The sequence below is a fragment of the Delphinus delphis genome, chromosome 9 (genome assembly GCF_949987515.2).
Source record: "Delphinus delphis chromosome 9, mDelDel1.2, whole genome shotgun sequence".
NCBI lineage: Eukaryota > Metazoa > Chordata > Mammalia > Artiodactyla > Delphinidae > Delphinus > Delphinus delphis.
This window is the reverse complement of record NC_082691.1, coordinates 91,542,438-91,557,809: the sequence shown is the minus strand read 5'-3', so window position 1 is coordinate 91,557,809 and position 15,372 is coordinate 91,542,438. Positions and strand designations below refer to the sequence as shown.

At 42.3% G+C, this 15,372-nt stretch overlaps 1 protein-coding gene across 2 annotated transcripts in view; it reads left to right on the top strand.

Moving 5' to 3' along the window:
- DGKI (diacylglycerol kinase iota) overlaps positions 1 to 15,372 on the top strand; it is a 447,265-nt gene that overhangs the window by 149,726 nt on the left and 282,167 nt on the right. For both annotated transcript variants that reach the window (XM_060020018.1, XM_060020017.1), the window contains exon 2: positions 10,807 to 10,915. In XM_060020018.1, coding sequence (XP_059876001.1) covers positions 10,807 to 10,915 — 109 coding nt within the window. The remainder of the gene's footprint in view (positions 1 to 10,806; positions 10,916 to 15,372) is intronic.

Sequence of the window (15,372 nt, the reverse complement as noted above, 5' to 3'; positions counted from 1 at the left end):
ACCAACTAGCTATTTGACCTTAAATAAGGTACTTTGCCCTCTACCTTGGACCCAGAGATACAGCTGACAGCCAAGTTGATTTCAGAGAAAGTCTGGTAGAGTTGCAAATGTGACTAAAAGATTTGAAAAGTAAGAACTATGAGAAGAGATTGATAAGCCTGGACTTCCTTTGTCTGCTAAAGAGAAGGCTGAGATGTCCGTTGATTTGTTACTGCTCCTGATTTACTGCAGCAAGACAAACATTCACCAGCTCCCTAGTCTCTGGGCGCTTTGACGTCTCTTTGCTTCAATACCACATGTTCCTGGGTTCTTTAGCTTTATTGTAAGTCTCGAGATCAGGAATGTAAGTCTCGAGATCAGGGAGTGGTTTATTCCCTAACCTTACTTTTAAGTAATCCCTTTATGGAGGTCTCTTCATCTGAACCATCTGAGGTGAGTTCTCTTTTTTGCCAGGACCCTTCTCTCGCTGATACAAGTGGAGAAGACGCATGCCCTTGAGCCTCTCTGTAAACCTAGCCGTCATGCCTAGGGCTGGTCTCAAAGTAGGCAGTAGGTCTCTGCCTCTAACCCCACCCTCGCCCCATCTATATTTACAATATTCTGGATTGTAGCTTAGGAAAATTATTTTAACTACTTTGAATATCATTTGACTCCATTTCTTTGGATCATGACGGTTTTTGCATTTCCATGAGTCTCTTTAGAGACTGTACATACCCTTATGAGGGAAATATCCTAAACTGTTTTCAGTTGACAAAACTGTTGGGTTATCTGTTCAGTGGCATTACCAGTTGAACAAGATTGCGGTGGAAGCAGCAAAGGTGCCAGGGTGACGGGAGGTTGAAGGAGGTCGGGAAGTGTCCTAGCATGGAAATGGGGAGGGGGGCTGTAAAGACAAGCGTTTCCTGTTGCTAGTTTTACTGGGAACAACCCTCTGGAAATCTAAATTCTTTCCCCTAAATTCTGTGGATTCCCAAAGGGCTTATGTTCTTAAAGTTATTTCTGTTCGCAGGCTCATGCTTTTTCTAAATTTGTTCAATTTCGGATTATCTTTCTATCCCAGTAGGCAGTCGATTCTATATTCATTGACCTAGATGTAAAATTCAGCCCCTTCTTCAGTTTTCACATTCATAAAACCTCACTGCGTTTAAGCCAGGAGTAGACTTCCCTGAAGATATAAGAGCGGGTGGGAAATACGGCAGAGGTAAAGGACGTACTTCCATGACAGCAATACAACTTCCAAGTGGACATTAGACTGTGTTCTTAAAATGTCCCTCTGCCCCTGCCCACCACACCAGAGCATCTCATGGGTCACTTCAAGCCACTGCATGCCCAGTCCTTGTACCATCTTGTCCATCCTTCCCGCCCTCTCCTACTTTGCCTTCCCTTCTCTTCCCTCCTTTTCCCTTTCAGAGGGAATGCAGATTGATGGAGCCTTTGGAACCAGACATCTGGGCTCCAGTCTTGGCCTCATTACTTCTGAGCTGTACGGCTTATATAAGTTCCTTAACCTTTCTAATGTCAGTTGTTCCATCAGTAAAATGGGCATAATAAAATGACCCATTTCGTAAGTCTGTCAGGAGCATTAGAGGTGTTTAGTGGATGCCGTGGGTGGCTGCCACATGCCTTCTCAGGACCAAGGTGCTTATTTTTCCAGCTTCAAGGAGTATTGGCTGTTGATGGTTGCCAGGCATTGCCCCAGCATAAAAGAATCTCTTGCCCGTGTTATGCCCTTCCAGGGGGCTGCCCACAACCAAAGACTGGTTGATGTGGAGGTTCAAAGTCTTGTCTCTGCCTGAAATTGGGACAACTCTGAAGGGCCATTCTGGCTCCAGAACTTTATGTGAGATCAGCTGAGGTTTCTGTTGTAATCGCGTCACAGTTCAGCTTCTTATTTTGCCAGACCTGCTGCCCTCACTCCCCCACACGCTGTCCAGTGAACTTGGTAACATCGGTTTCCAGCTTAAGAGAAAATGGTTAAAATAATGTCCAATGCATACTAGGTGTCCAATAGATTATTATTATTGTTGTCTGGAGAGTAAGATCATGTATTTTATGAGATTTTCCAGAATATTCCAGACATATGTGAAGCTGCACAACAAATTCTGATTAATAGTTTGACCCATGAGTAGTGAGAATGAAATTATCCCCGATGTTGACGATGGAAAAAGGGGTCTTGTTTGATTTTTTACAATGTTATTTTATTAGAGCATATTCTAATTAGCCTGCTCCAATAGAAGCAGCACCTTGTTTCTTAGTAACTGACTCTTACCTGATACTCTTGGGTGCTGTAATTTTGTTGTCTCTGTAGAGTTGATTAATTATCCACAACTGATAGAGGTGCTGGAAGTTTATATCCCCATAAAGTTAGAGGTTAACCTGTGAAAAGCTGATGTGTCACGATTTTATAGATCAAAGAAAAATGAATGCCACAGGGGCTAAGGTCTTACTAACCTGCGGAAAGTTAATTACTGCTACAGCGGATTCAGCGGTCTGTTTAGACGTTTCCTTTCTATAATAAATAGTCAATTTGTCATACACAATTTCTTATACACACTTTGATTTTGCATTTTTCTCCCCTGTTGGTTACCTCATTAATGAGTTAAATAAAACTTTGTCGGACGCTCACCATTTGTGTGAGAATGTTGTTTTTGACAGTGGTTTTTCCATAAGAATGTGTTTCTGTTTAAGTATTATTAGTTTCTGAAGGGTAGAATTATGATAGGAAGGTACCCAAAGTTTCACAGGGGCAATTGGAAGAGAGAAGTCCACATTTTGAAGTTAGCCAAACCCTGTCATAGTAAATCCAAATTGTGGGCCTAGCTTTGAAATGTGTGTATTTGCTATGAAAGATGTCTATTTGCTGGGGTTGCCATAACGAAGTACCACATACTGAGTGTCTTACCAATAGAAATTTATTGTCTCACAGTTCTGGAGGCTGGAGGTTTAAGATCAAGGTGCTGGCCTGTGGGAGGGGCTTCTGAGGCTGTGAGGGAGAATCTGGTCCAGGCCTCTCTCCTCTAGCTACTGTGGTTTGCTGGCAATCCTTGGCCTTCCTTGGCTTGTAGACACGTCACCCTGATCTCTGCCTTTATTTTCACATGGCGTTCTCCTTATGTGTGTGTCTATCCAAATCTTCCCTTTCATAAGGACGCCAGTCATTGGATTAGGGGCCCACCCTAAGGCCCTCATTTTAACTTGATTATCTCTGTAAAGGCTTTATCGCCAAATAAGGTCACATTCTGGTATACTGGGGATTAGGACTTCATCAGATGAATTTTGGTGGGGGGAACACAATTCAACTCCAAACAGTTTGATTACTTCTTCTCCATTCCCAAGGCTTACTTTTCCCCTCAACTGATACCTTAAGGAGAAGAATATCATTAGCTCCTGAGAGGATCCCAGTAAAAGAAATCTTGCCTCATTTAAAAATGAGGTTTATTGCCACATCCCATGCCAACCCCATGCCAGCATTGCTTTAGGTATGTGCTGATAATGAATTAGAATTGGGAAATAAATCCCAACAGTGGGTTCACAAGTTCTCAGGGGCATTTAGCAGTCTGCTTTACAGATTAACCAAACAAAATGCCTTTTTGATATTGCGTTCATTTATATGAATATAATGAAATAATTCCAATGTCATTTGGATTGCATTTTTCAAAAATATGTTGGTAAATTTGTCTGAGGGGAGAGTGTGGTGCTGCTTAATTTTGCTCTAGGCAGTTAGGCAAGTCAGGGAAGAAGAATGATTCCTCTGGCAACTGTGGAATTATTTACCGTGATTGGCGAAGGATCTCGTGTTTGAATAACCCCTTTGAACTGCCTGACACGTAATGGAGGCTTGTTAAATGTTTACTGAATGAAGAGTCCAGGGAACCTGGAATATTTGAGAGCAATTGAATAAAAAGCACATATTTATTCAGAGATTTCCCACATACCTGGCTTTGGGGGCAGCCAGTATGTGTGAGAGAATAAGAATAACCATGATTATTTATTGTGCTTGCCATGTGCCAGACATCCTGCACACATTTAAAAAATGTGATCCTAGCTACTCTCTGAGTTGGATAGTATTATTCTTATTTGAAATAGAAGGAAACGGAGGCTAAGAGAGGTCAAGCAACTTGACTACATAGCTGGTGATGGGTAAGGTAGGGTGTGTTCTCAACCTGTGCGGCCTAATGCCTCCCAAATTGACCTCTCTCTAGAAGCTTACATTCTTCTTGTGGAGATGAGACACTTATAATTGAGGCAGCTACAAAATTAGGATCGTAAGAGGCTAATTGTATCATATGTCTCTCTTGCCATGTACGTATGTGCTGTCACCATTTCATACAAGTGTGGGGTTGTGTAATGGTTAAGTATGTATAATCTGGAGTAAGAAGCCTGGATTCAAATCTCACTTGGACCTCTTCCCATCTGTGTGATCTTGGACACGTAGCTTAACTGTTTTGTGCTATAATTCTTTTAATTGTAAATTAGGGGATCATAAATGTACCTACCTCATTGTGAGGGATACATAAGAAATGTAAAATGAAACAGTGCCTGGCAAAATGTATTTCCTGCTAGAGGCTTCACAAAGCCAGCAATTTATATATGCTTTATTCATTTATGTATCTTAAACATCTAGAACAGTGCTTGGTATGAAATAGATGGTCAGTAGTAAGTACATTGTTGAATGAATAAATATATTTCAGTATATAAATGCCAGGGCTTAGTCACATTAGCAGACATAATGAAGTGGTCAGATGTTTGTACCTCTATGTAGAACAGTGGTTCTATGTAGAACCGTGGTTCTATGTAGTCCACGGTTCATGCTGGAAATACCTGGAAGGCCTTTAAATCGACTGATTCTCAAGCCCCACTGCAGGCAGAGGTTGAACACTGCTGTTGGAGAATCACTGTGAAAGTAACAGCTACAAATGTAGACTAATACAGGTAGAACATGTTGAAGAGTCAATGCCAGTGGTGATTTTCTGAATGACTTTTGACCCTTAGGAAACTAAAGCCAACCTTTGTTTCAATGATAATTATATTCCTGAAAATGTCAATATACGTTAAGATCGTCAAAAAATACTCTGTGTTCATATGTAAAATGAATTAAGATTTAGGCTCAAAAAATTACACAAGGTTTGTTCCTCTACATAAATCTATGGTGGGATATTTGGAATTTGTGTGGGGTGTGAGACAATTTTTTATTGAGTAGACTCTCCTTAGCATGGCAGGCAGCTTGTCTCGGTCAACCTAGAAGCATTGTGGGCTGCTCTGAATATAGGCAAAGTTAGTGCCAATGAATTGGGGGGAAAACACCAACATGCACCCTAAGTAAGATCTTGCTTGAGGTACTTGGGGAGTTAAACCAAGGTACAGAGTAACTTTTGAGGCAGCTGGTTCCTTTTCTGGAACAAGGAGATGAGTTCACCAATCTTTAAGGTGAGAGTTGCTTGTTTTAGGAGACTTTGTGGCTTAGGGGACCTCCTGACTCGCTGGAGTGTCTCCTCCCAGCAGGTGGGGTCCTCATTCCATTCCCACAGGCAGCAGCCCTGGGAGAGGGAGTTGGCAAGATGGAGGTGGATTGATTACGGGAGCCATGTCAACCTGGAATAAGAGGAGAGCCAAACTGAATTGAGGGAAATTTGCAAAATGGATAATTAGGGAGTATCCTGGCTAAATAACCACTTACGTATGTGTTTTCCCATAAATGAAAAAAAGTTTCTCTTTATGAAGAGTACATGCTGCGTGTTTCTTTTGATAAATACATTACCAAAATATTAACAGTATCATATGCGCTTTACAAATGTTGTAGCAAAAGATTCCATTTTAATGTTGATCCCAAAGCCGTTTTGAGTTCTTTCAGGCTTCTCAACACTGGATTCTACCTCTCTTTGCCTTTATCTTTAAAGTGCTGCTTTGAGGGATTTCTGGCTCTCTCGGGAAAGAACTGAAATGCAAGGCCTGGGATATAATTCAAATCATCCTAATCAGATTTCTCAACCCTTGATCTAATCAGCAAGCTGTTTTGCTTAGCTTCTTGGTCAAGTTCACTCATTAACTCAGAAAGCATTCATTGAATATACGCTGTGTCTACCCCTGGGCTAGAACATAATAAGATTAGTAGACGAATTGAGCCCTGTCCTTTAAGAGTTTATAGTCTTACTGAATGAAGTGAAGGTAATAATAGAATGCTATTTAAAATGTATGACGGCTTTCGTACTTTAAATATGTTCAAGGTCTCTCATGGCAGGTAATTGACATTAACTCTGACTTTGTGCACCTGAAACTCCGTTTTAGAACATTTTCTTTTAATGTCTATTTCACCGTTATTATTATGCTTCTCTTTTTCAAAGACTTTTTTTTTTTTGCCATTATAGTCAGCCTCCGACAAAGTGTTGTAAAATTAATAGAAGGAATCATTGGCATTTCACGGTTTTACTGACTGTGGGTTCGGGAGGATTCTGAGCAGGAGGAAAGAACGAGAAGTTGACACCCCATTGATTTTTTTATTGGAACACATTGCAGCATAACCACCACTCCAACACGCATCGAATTCTACCAGACTCGTAAATGTCGTCTTTTGCAGCCAAGATGAATCCAAATAGAAAAATAACTTATACTAATTTTATTTGAGGTCTGAGAAATAATGAAATTGCTTTCTTATTTTGGAACAAAATGTGTATACGTGTATGAATTATTGGGAAAAAAAGAGTTCTCTCCCACGGTTATTTAGAAGAATGGAAAGCTATGATCAGAAGTTACGTCCCACCCCCTGTAGTACCTCTATGTATTTTTCCTTTTCTCTTTCTTTTTTTTTTTTTTAACATCTTTATTGGAGTATAATTGCTTTACAATGGTGTGTTAGTTTCTGCTTTATAACAAAGTGAATCAGTTATACATATACATATGTTTCAATATCTCTTCCCTCTTTTGTCTCCCTCCCTCCCACCCTCCCTATCCCACCCCTCTAGGTGGTCACAAAGCACCGAGCTGATCTCCCTGGGCTATGCGGCTGCTTCCCACTAGCTATCTATTTTACGTTTGGTAGTGTATATATGTCCCTGCCACTGTCTCACTTTGTCACAGCTTACCATTCCCCCTCCCCGTATCCTCGAGTCCATTCTCTAGTAGGTCTGTGTCTTTATTCCCATCTTACCCCTAGGTTCTTCATGACCTTTTTTTTTTCTTAGATTCCATATATATGTGTTCTCTTTCTCATGTAATGTCCTTTCGTTAGGCCCATTTACAGTTACAAACTGGCAGCCACTTTGATGTTTCTTATTTATTTCCCCCCAATTAATGTTTCTATGTGTGGTAGATATACAATTTTCTTCTATTAATGTTACAAAAAACCAGCCTTAAATTTGCATCCACAATGAGGAATAAATAATCAACAAAAGCCCTTACTTAATCATTTCTATTCACAGGCTGGGAGAGAGTATGATTTGACTGTAATTTCATTGCAGGGCTTATCCGGGGTTAAATGTTAGTATGTCTCTTATCTTATAGCCACATTGCTCTTCTAGAGACACATATATCCCTTGCATCCTAATTTGATTCTTTGAGCAATTTGCTGGCAGTCCTCATTAGCAAGAGTAATCAGGTTTTGGTGGTCAGTCTCCAACTTCTGATGAGTTAAACTCATTTTTCCTGTGGTTTCTACTGTGACAACAGAATTTTATTTCCTCTCTTCTTTCTTTTTTCTGATCACAACTCCCTCTGGCTGTTCATGAAAAACTGAAGGATTTATGTTTCTCTCATTCACCTAAGATTTAGGAATTCTTCAGCTGTTCTAAGGCTTTGTGCTTAGGCACCATTTGGTATTTTTTTTTTTGCTAGAACACTTAAATTTAGGTTGTGGTGTCTGTTAGGAAATCAAAAGTGAAACCTGTAGATTCAGACTCCACAGAGATCTGGCTTTCTTGTGATAAAAACTGTGGCTCAGAATCACGGTACAGGATCCTTCAAAGCCAGAGAAAAGTACTAATGAAAAATGCTAAAGAAGTTCTTTGAACTCAGGTGGAGAAAAAAATGCCCAGGGGGTGAAGGCTCACCGTATAAGAATCTTCTGGTGTTCTTTCCTTTGGCTCAAGAAAATGGAATATATTTTGGAGTGAAGGGCGAAAATTGATGTTGTTAATTATTTGCCTTGATGAAAGTGAGGGAAAAGAATATGGTGTCATCAGACTGTCTTCATTAAAGGCCTACATAGCCTGTGATGACTCTTTGTGGGATTATATAAAACAAGTACATTGCCTTGCTGCCCAGTACTGGGAGCTTCTGAATATAGGCTACTGGCAAGCTTGATATGATCACTTCCAACTACTGAAGGACCTATCCAGTGTTTCTGGGACTTCCTGTGTAGAGAAAGAGAGGAAAAAAGAAGAAGGAGAAGGAGGAGAAGAAGAATCTTCCAGTGTTCTTTCCTTATGGCTCAACAAAATGGAATATACATTGGACTGAGGGGCAGAAGGAGAAGGAGAAGGAGAAGAAGAAAGAAGCAGCGAAGGGGAAGGGGACGAGGAAGGGGAAGAAGGCTGGACACTTGCTGAACTCTCAGACACACTTGATCCTTGATTACTGGCTATACATCCTGGATTCTCTTCTGGGTTCTACCCAGACTTCCCTTGGGTTTTGGTTCTGCTGTTCATCTTGTTCACCTTTACAAATTGCACCAATGGGTGGAATTTGTAGAGATCAGTGAACAGTACAGGGAGATCATCTGTCTTCCAGAGTCCAACAAAGCTTGGATTCTGCTGGGTTATGATGGGATTCACCATACATTTGGCCATCACTGCCTGCCTCTCCCCATCTCACTGTCTGTGTGTAGCCTTGTTCCTCTGTATGAGTATCTGGGCCTCCCTGGGGACTTGGTGCTTCTGCAGGTGTAGTGTCAGAGATGGCAGGTTCTTACTGCAGTGTGTACCTCCTATGAGACAGGCTGCAGAGAGCTAATGCAAGTGAAGTAGGTAATGAAGTGGCCGGTGCTTTCCTTCAGGCTCCCCCCCCTTGATAGGCCTGGGGTAGTTAGTGGCCCCTGTCTTGCTCTGTCAACCTAAATAAAGAAGTAAACTGAAGCAAGCTCAAATGACCAGAAATTGAGTTTATATGGGAATAGCAGTGCAATGTGGGACACGCAACCTATAGTAAGCTATGGGCGAATCTGCTGATAGTTTCGGACGAACTGTTCTTATGGTCAAAGAGAGCAAAGAGGGGAGAGTCCAGCCAGAATCCAAGCAGCAAGTTCATTGGTTTGAGGATGGGGAGAGACTCTTGGCGAATGTTCATGGTTTGAGGGATAAGTTTCTGTCTCCTGTAGATCAGGCATTTGCTGGAAATCAATCTCTTAGTTCTTACGTTTCGTTTGCCTGAGGGCACATGTGTGAGACTCTCCATTTCATATCCTCTGGTTCCGTTTTAGATTAAAATCTTTTTGCACTCCCGTAGAGCAGCGTGAAGACTTTAGCGACAGAAGGAAGCACCTGGGAAGCATGTGTAAGCGCAGATTGCTGCCCCCCACACCCGGCTCAGACCCACTCGGGACTCAGAGCTGCAGCATCACAAAGGCTCGCCTGACTCTCGTTCAGGTCATTCTCAGAGCACATGTGGACCCTCCCGGAGAGGAACGCTTCTCTCCCGTCCAGGGAGCCACTTAGTTAATCCACAAATCAGCACTCACGTTTAAACTTGAGACCATTGTCTGACTTTTTTTTTTTGGTGGTATGCGGGCCACTGCTGTGGCCTCTCTCCCGCTGCGGAGCACAGGCTCCAGACGCGCAGGCTCAGCGGCCACGGCTCACGGGCCCAACCGCTCTGCCGCACATGGGATCTTCCCGGACCAGGGCACGAACCCGCGTCCCCTGCATCAGCAGGCGGACTCTCAACCTCTGCGCCACCAGGGAAGCCCTGCCGACATTTTTGGTGGAGCTTTTCAGAAGTTGGGCTTCTGTTATTCCTGATGGTACCACAAGCTCTCCGTGGGTGATCCCTGCTTTCCTCCTTTATGTTGCTGTCCTCACTTTCTCCACTAGGCTCTTATCTCCTCCCTTCCCCTTGCTCAGCAACAGTCATGTTTGCTTTGCTAAAGCAGCTCCTCTGATTTCTTACCTTTGCAGACCAGTGTCAGGCCTGACTTTCTCAACCTCCCCTGATTCATTCACTCCTTTCTGACCCAAATTCTGTTACGTTACACTCAACAAACCTAAAATCCAACCAATGTGTTTTGGATTTTTCTTACCACGGACCTTGGTAAGATATTGGTCTTTCAGCGTGTGCGATTTCGAGGATGCAAATCGGTCTTTTCCCATTTAGAACCTCAGGCCATGTGTAGAATTCCTCTGCAAGGGTAAGGGAGGATGTTCTTGAGATGCATAAGACTGAATTTGGGGCGGGAGCCAGCTTGGAGAGCTCTTTGATGGGAAATGGAGGAATTTCAGTCGAAAACCTCATTAGCCTGCTTTTCTTGCTTAGTCTCTGGTAGCTTTAAAATTGTCTAAGATTTGGGACCACCCCAGCCTTAGGTCCTTTTCTGTAAACACAGAGACCTGCATTCCGCCCTCTGCCCTGAATAGGGGCTTACATTTTAATTCCTGGTCCTGAAGCGATATCACCCTAAGGTGGTCCCCTCAGTCTCCCTGTCTTTTGAGACCTGCCACCCTCTGTCTTCACCATGCGCTTTAGAGAGATATATTCCAGTACATTTGCAAAGGTCTTCACGTGTGGAAGACTAATTCAGGCATTGTTTCTACCCCACGGGAACTGTTTAGCTCTGTATTACCTTCTGATGTTGGTTTTCCTTTGTGTTTCTTCTTGCTGCAGGAAAGCAATCTCCCGGGCGGGCCTGCAGCACCTGGCCCCTGCACATCCCCTCAGCATTCCTGTGGCAAACGGGCCAGCGAAGGAGCCCAGAGCGACTCTGGACTGGAGTGTAGGTGTCGGCTGTTTCATTTCAACACCATTCCATTGCATGTGCGTCTCTCTCATCCTCACGATTCCTGTAGCTACCAACAAGACTTAATCATTTTCAATATTGTTCACTGATCCATCTTTGGGTATCTAAGCCCTGGCTCCATTTCCAGATTCCTAAGAACATAGCTCCTTTATATGAAGTCAGACGTATTGAAAACTAAAATAAAAACCTCATGAATCCTTTGAAGCACTATTGCCTGGGTTTGCAGCTGTGAGATAAAAAGTACCTCTGTGCACATGCTTTATTGGTCCCTGCCACGTTGATGATGAATAGAGTTTACTCTTAGCGACATCACAAAGTCCAAGTTTGATTTCCTTAGCTCAAGCTGCTTTTTCTTTTTTGGTCCTTTTTTTTCTTTTTCTTTTTTTTCTTCTTTTCCTGCGAGAGGATGACCTCACTTTACATTCCAGGCACTCCATGTTCTCCTGTTTGCTATACTTCCTCCCCTAACCCAAAGGTAGATGGGTCTCATATCAGCGGGGTGGGTATATTAGCTGTTTTTTTAAAAAAAAATTATTTTATTGAAGTATACTTGATTTACAGTGTCATGTTAATTTCTACTGTACAGCAAAGTGATTCAGTTATACATATATATACATTCTTTATCATATTCTTTTCCATTATGGCTTATCACAGAATATTGAATATAGTTCCTTGCACTATACAGTAGGAACTTGTTATTTATCCATTCTATACATAAAAGTTTGCATCTGCTGTATATTAGCTGATGTTAATGTTTTACCCGAAAGACGTACAAAAACTGTTAACCTTGAAGATTGCCGTGTGAATTGCTTTTACTGAGAGTCTTCGGTGAGTCAAGTTCTTGGCTAAAGACACTTTTAACTGTGGACTGAAAGGCCTTGTCTCTTTCTGAAGGAATGTAAGGAACAGTATGAAGCTAGAGGAGGGCTGCTCTGAGATTCTGCCAGTCTGGTCTTAATGATGAATCTTGTTTAGCATTTCTGGCTGAGGTGAACAGAGGGAATAATCCGTGTTCTTTTCCTCCCATAAGAAAGGCTATGGCAGGGTGGGGGGAAGGAGAGGAATTTTTAAACTCAATTTTATTTTTAGCACATAGGCTATGATTTAATGTCCTTTAATACTATAATATTTCTCCCTCTTTCCCAAGAACACACTTACTAACATCCTTATTTTATACTCTGGACACATACCAATGTATGCAGTGTATGAAGTACCTGGCAAAAGACTGAATTGAATTGGAATGCAACTTCTTCCTTGATGGAGTCCAAGAGTGCTCCAGTAGCACCTGTGTATGTTGAGTTGGTGTTCAGGAAGACTGTTCCTCTCCTCGAATTTCCCTTTATTCCAGGACAGTTAGTTAATAAACTCTTAAACCATAAGAGAGTGTGGAATATATTTACAGTAGTGCTTACATAATTTAAAAAAGAATTAAATATATAAACAAACAGGTAAATTAAATAAAAAAGGGATGTGCATGGGCCAATGATGAGAGTGTGTTACAGGGACCCCAAAAAGTTAGTTTAATATCCATGGTGTTCCAAATCCTCTGATCCAAAGTAGTAGGATCCTATCTGAGATGCAAGATTCTAATGAGAGAGAGTTTATATCATTTAGATAGAAACATCCATTAAATCATTTCTCTGCCCCTTTTGTGATATTAGTCAAGTCACTTGATTTCTTTCCGCCTCAGGGTCCTCATCGGTAGAGGGGGACAATGGTGACCCCTCCCTAAGGGGGACTTCAGGGCTGTTGTTAAGATCAAATGGGGGCAATGAGCGTGAAAGTTCTTTGTAAACGGTACAGCCGGCAGGTTTTCTATTCAGAAATAAAGTAATTGACGAATTGGTTGATTGATCACCATTTGTTGAGTACCTGCTTTGTTCTAGAACCTGTGTTAGTTCCTTAGGATTCTGAGGTGAGGAAGATATGGTTTCTGCCTTCAAGAAGCTTAGAATGCCATGGGCAGAAGGGACATTGACAGCTAAAATACAGGGCAGCAACAGCTAGCGTAGAGGGGTACAGAGAGCGGCACTGGGGTTGTGAGGAAGGACGCCTCCATCCCCATTTGATGTTGGAAAGAGTTACCAGAAAATGCTCTTAGAAAGAATTTTCCTTCCTGAGCCAAAGCTTGACTAGAAGGTATTATTTTTCTGATTCCTGTAGAGAGGTATATACTCTGATATTTCATCACAGTGGTATTTTTGGCTAGTGGTGGGTGAACTGCAGTACACAGTTCAGGAAGAGCAAATAGGAAGTACGGCCGGGGTGCGTAGCTGATCTTTAATCCTTCAGCCCCTTTGATTATGGCTACCCTGTCCTGGTGGCCTGATGAATTATCATGGTGGCAGGAAACACTTTGGGGATGTTTAACAGCGGAGGTAAAATGGAAAGCCTTCTCTGAAGACACTCCATCTCAGGGCTTATTTAGAGATCTGATGTGGAAGGAGTTGTAAGATGTGACTCAGGAAAAAAACACCTGTAATTGTGGGCTAACATTGCTGTTAGCAAACAGAAGCCAGCCCGATACTTCCTTAAGACAATCATGTAAAAGATTTTTCTCAGAAGAGAGGAAGAAGCAGATTGTTAAAAACATTTCAATGACTTTTTTTTTTGCTGAGACTAGCCCTTGTTTCTAAATTTTTGGCTTTTCCTAACCTAAGTGCTTTACACCAAGTTCATTTATGTTACTTTAGTTTGCCTGCTTGTTCAAGAAGCTAAACCACGGTTTTCTTTGTTCTGTTTAAACTATAAGACTAGTCCTCTGGCTTGACCTACTACCATTCTCTTTCTTGTCTGTCATTCTACTCCCTTGTCTGCTTCTCTATAAAAAAGCAGCGTGACCACTGCTCTCCTTCTATCAGCCCACTTTTCTGGACTAAATGCATTAAAATTATCAATCTTTAGAAAAAATTTTTTTTAAATTTTTGGCTGTGTTGGGTCTTCGTTGCTGCACGCAGGATTTCTCTAGTTGCGGCGAGCGGGGGCTACTCTTCGTTGCGGTGCGCGGGCTTCTCACTGCGGTGGCTTCTTGTTGCAGAGCACGGGCTCTAGGTGCGCCGACTTCAGTAATTGTGGCACACGGGCTCAGTAGTTGTGGCTCACGGGCTCTAGAGCACAGGCTCAGTAGTTGTGGCGCACAGGCTTAGTTGCTCCACGGCATGTGGGATCTTCCAGGACCAGGGCTCGAGCCCATGTCCCCTGCATTGGCAGGCGGGTTCTTAACCACTGTGCCACCAGGGAAGCCCAACTTTTTAAATTTCCTTCCTAATCTAGTGCATTGTTTTAAGACTTAAAGCACACACAGTTTTTGATCTTCTCATTCCTCCCAATGGTATCCTCTCTTCCCTTTCATGGTGACAACCTACAGGGGCTCTCCCTTTGACACCATGCCATGAACGTCAGCCAAGCCAGTTTTGGGGAAAACAAGCTAAATTGCTAGAAAGGAAGGGAGTAATGCTCAAAAAGGAAAAATAGTCTCATCTCCTGGGCTGGAATCCAAGCTTCCAGTTTAGAGCGAGTTAGCCCACTTCGAAGTGAGTCTGTTGCACAGATAATGTGTGTCTTTTCTTAAATGTCACATGCCTCCCATGCAACGGAGACTTAATTTGGACGTGGAGATTTCTTCCCTGTTTTTAGCGTTAGAGCAGAGAACATAGGATGTGGATCTTCACTGTGTCCTCTGTTCTGTAATTTGCTTTTGCCCATTACACTGCCTGAACAACTCTCAAAGCAATGGTAGAAAAGCCACCAAGATCTTTCTTAAAAAGCATGTTGGTTTTCGACATAGCATCCTTGATTTCAATTCATTTTTGCCTTCCTCGTTGGAAAATTTCCTCCAAGGCTGAGGGCTGTGGAAAACAGAGCCTCAACAGAAACAAACCCACATCCTAAATCCAGACCACCTTTTCTTCCCTCTGGTTGATGATGCTAAGAAAAGGAGTGCTTCCTTCTGGGCAGGTAAAACATAGCACAGTGGGTTCCCTGCCTCACTGTTTGGTTCAGAGACAAGATGAGGGAAGCAGAGTCTTCATGTGGGATTGGTTTAAATGGGGTTATGAAACTAGGTCATTTTATCTTTGGAAACCTTGAATGAAAAGGCAGGAGGAGGCAGGTGTGTGTGTGTGTGTGTGTGTGTGTATCTGTATGCACATGTGCCTGCTCTCATTTTAGTCTTGTTTCAGATGGCAGGTCCAAGCAGACCTGTGCCTTCCTTACAAGCTCTTGGCCTTTGCTTTTTAACTTCAGGTTTGGGTGTCATCACCAGTAATGACTCACACCCCGATATCTTTCTCCACTTCCATCCTCATTTCAAAAAACATTGTCCATTTAATCAAGATATCAGATTGCTAAGCAGAGCAGGAGGAGATAACCGACTATAAATTAGTAAAGGTCCTGACCTGGTCAGCCATGTTAATAGTGGGACATATCTAGCA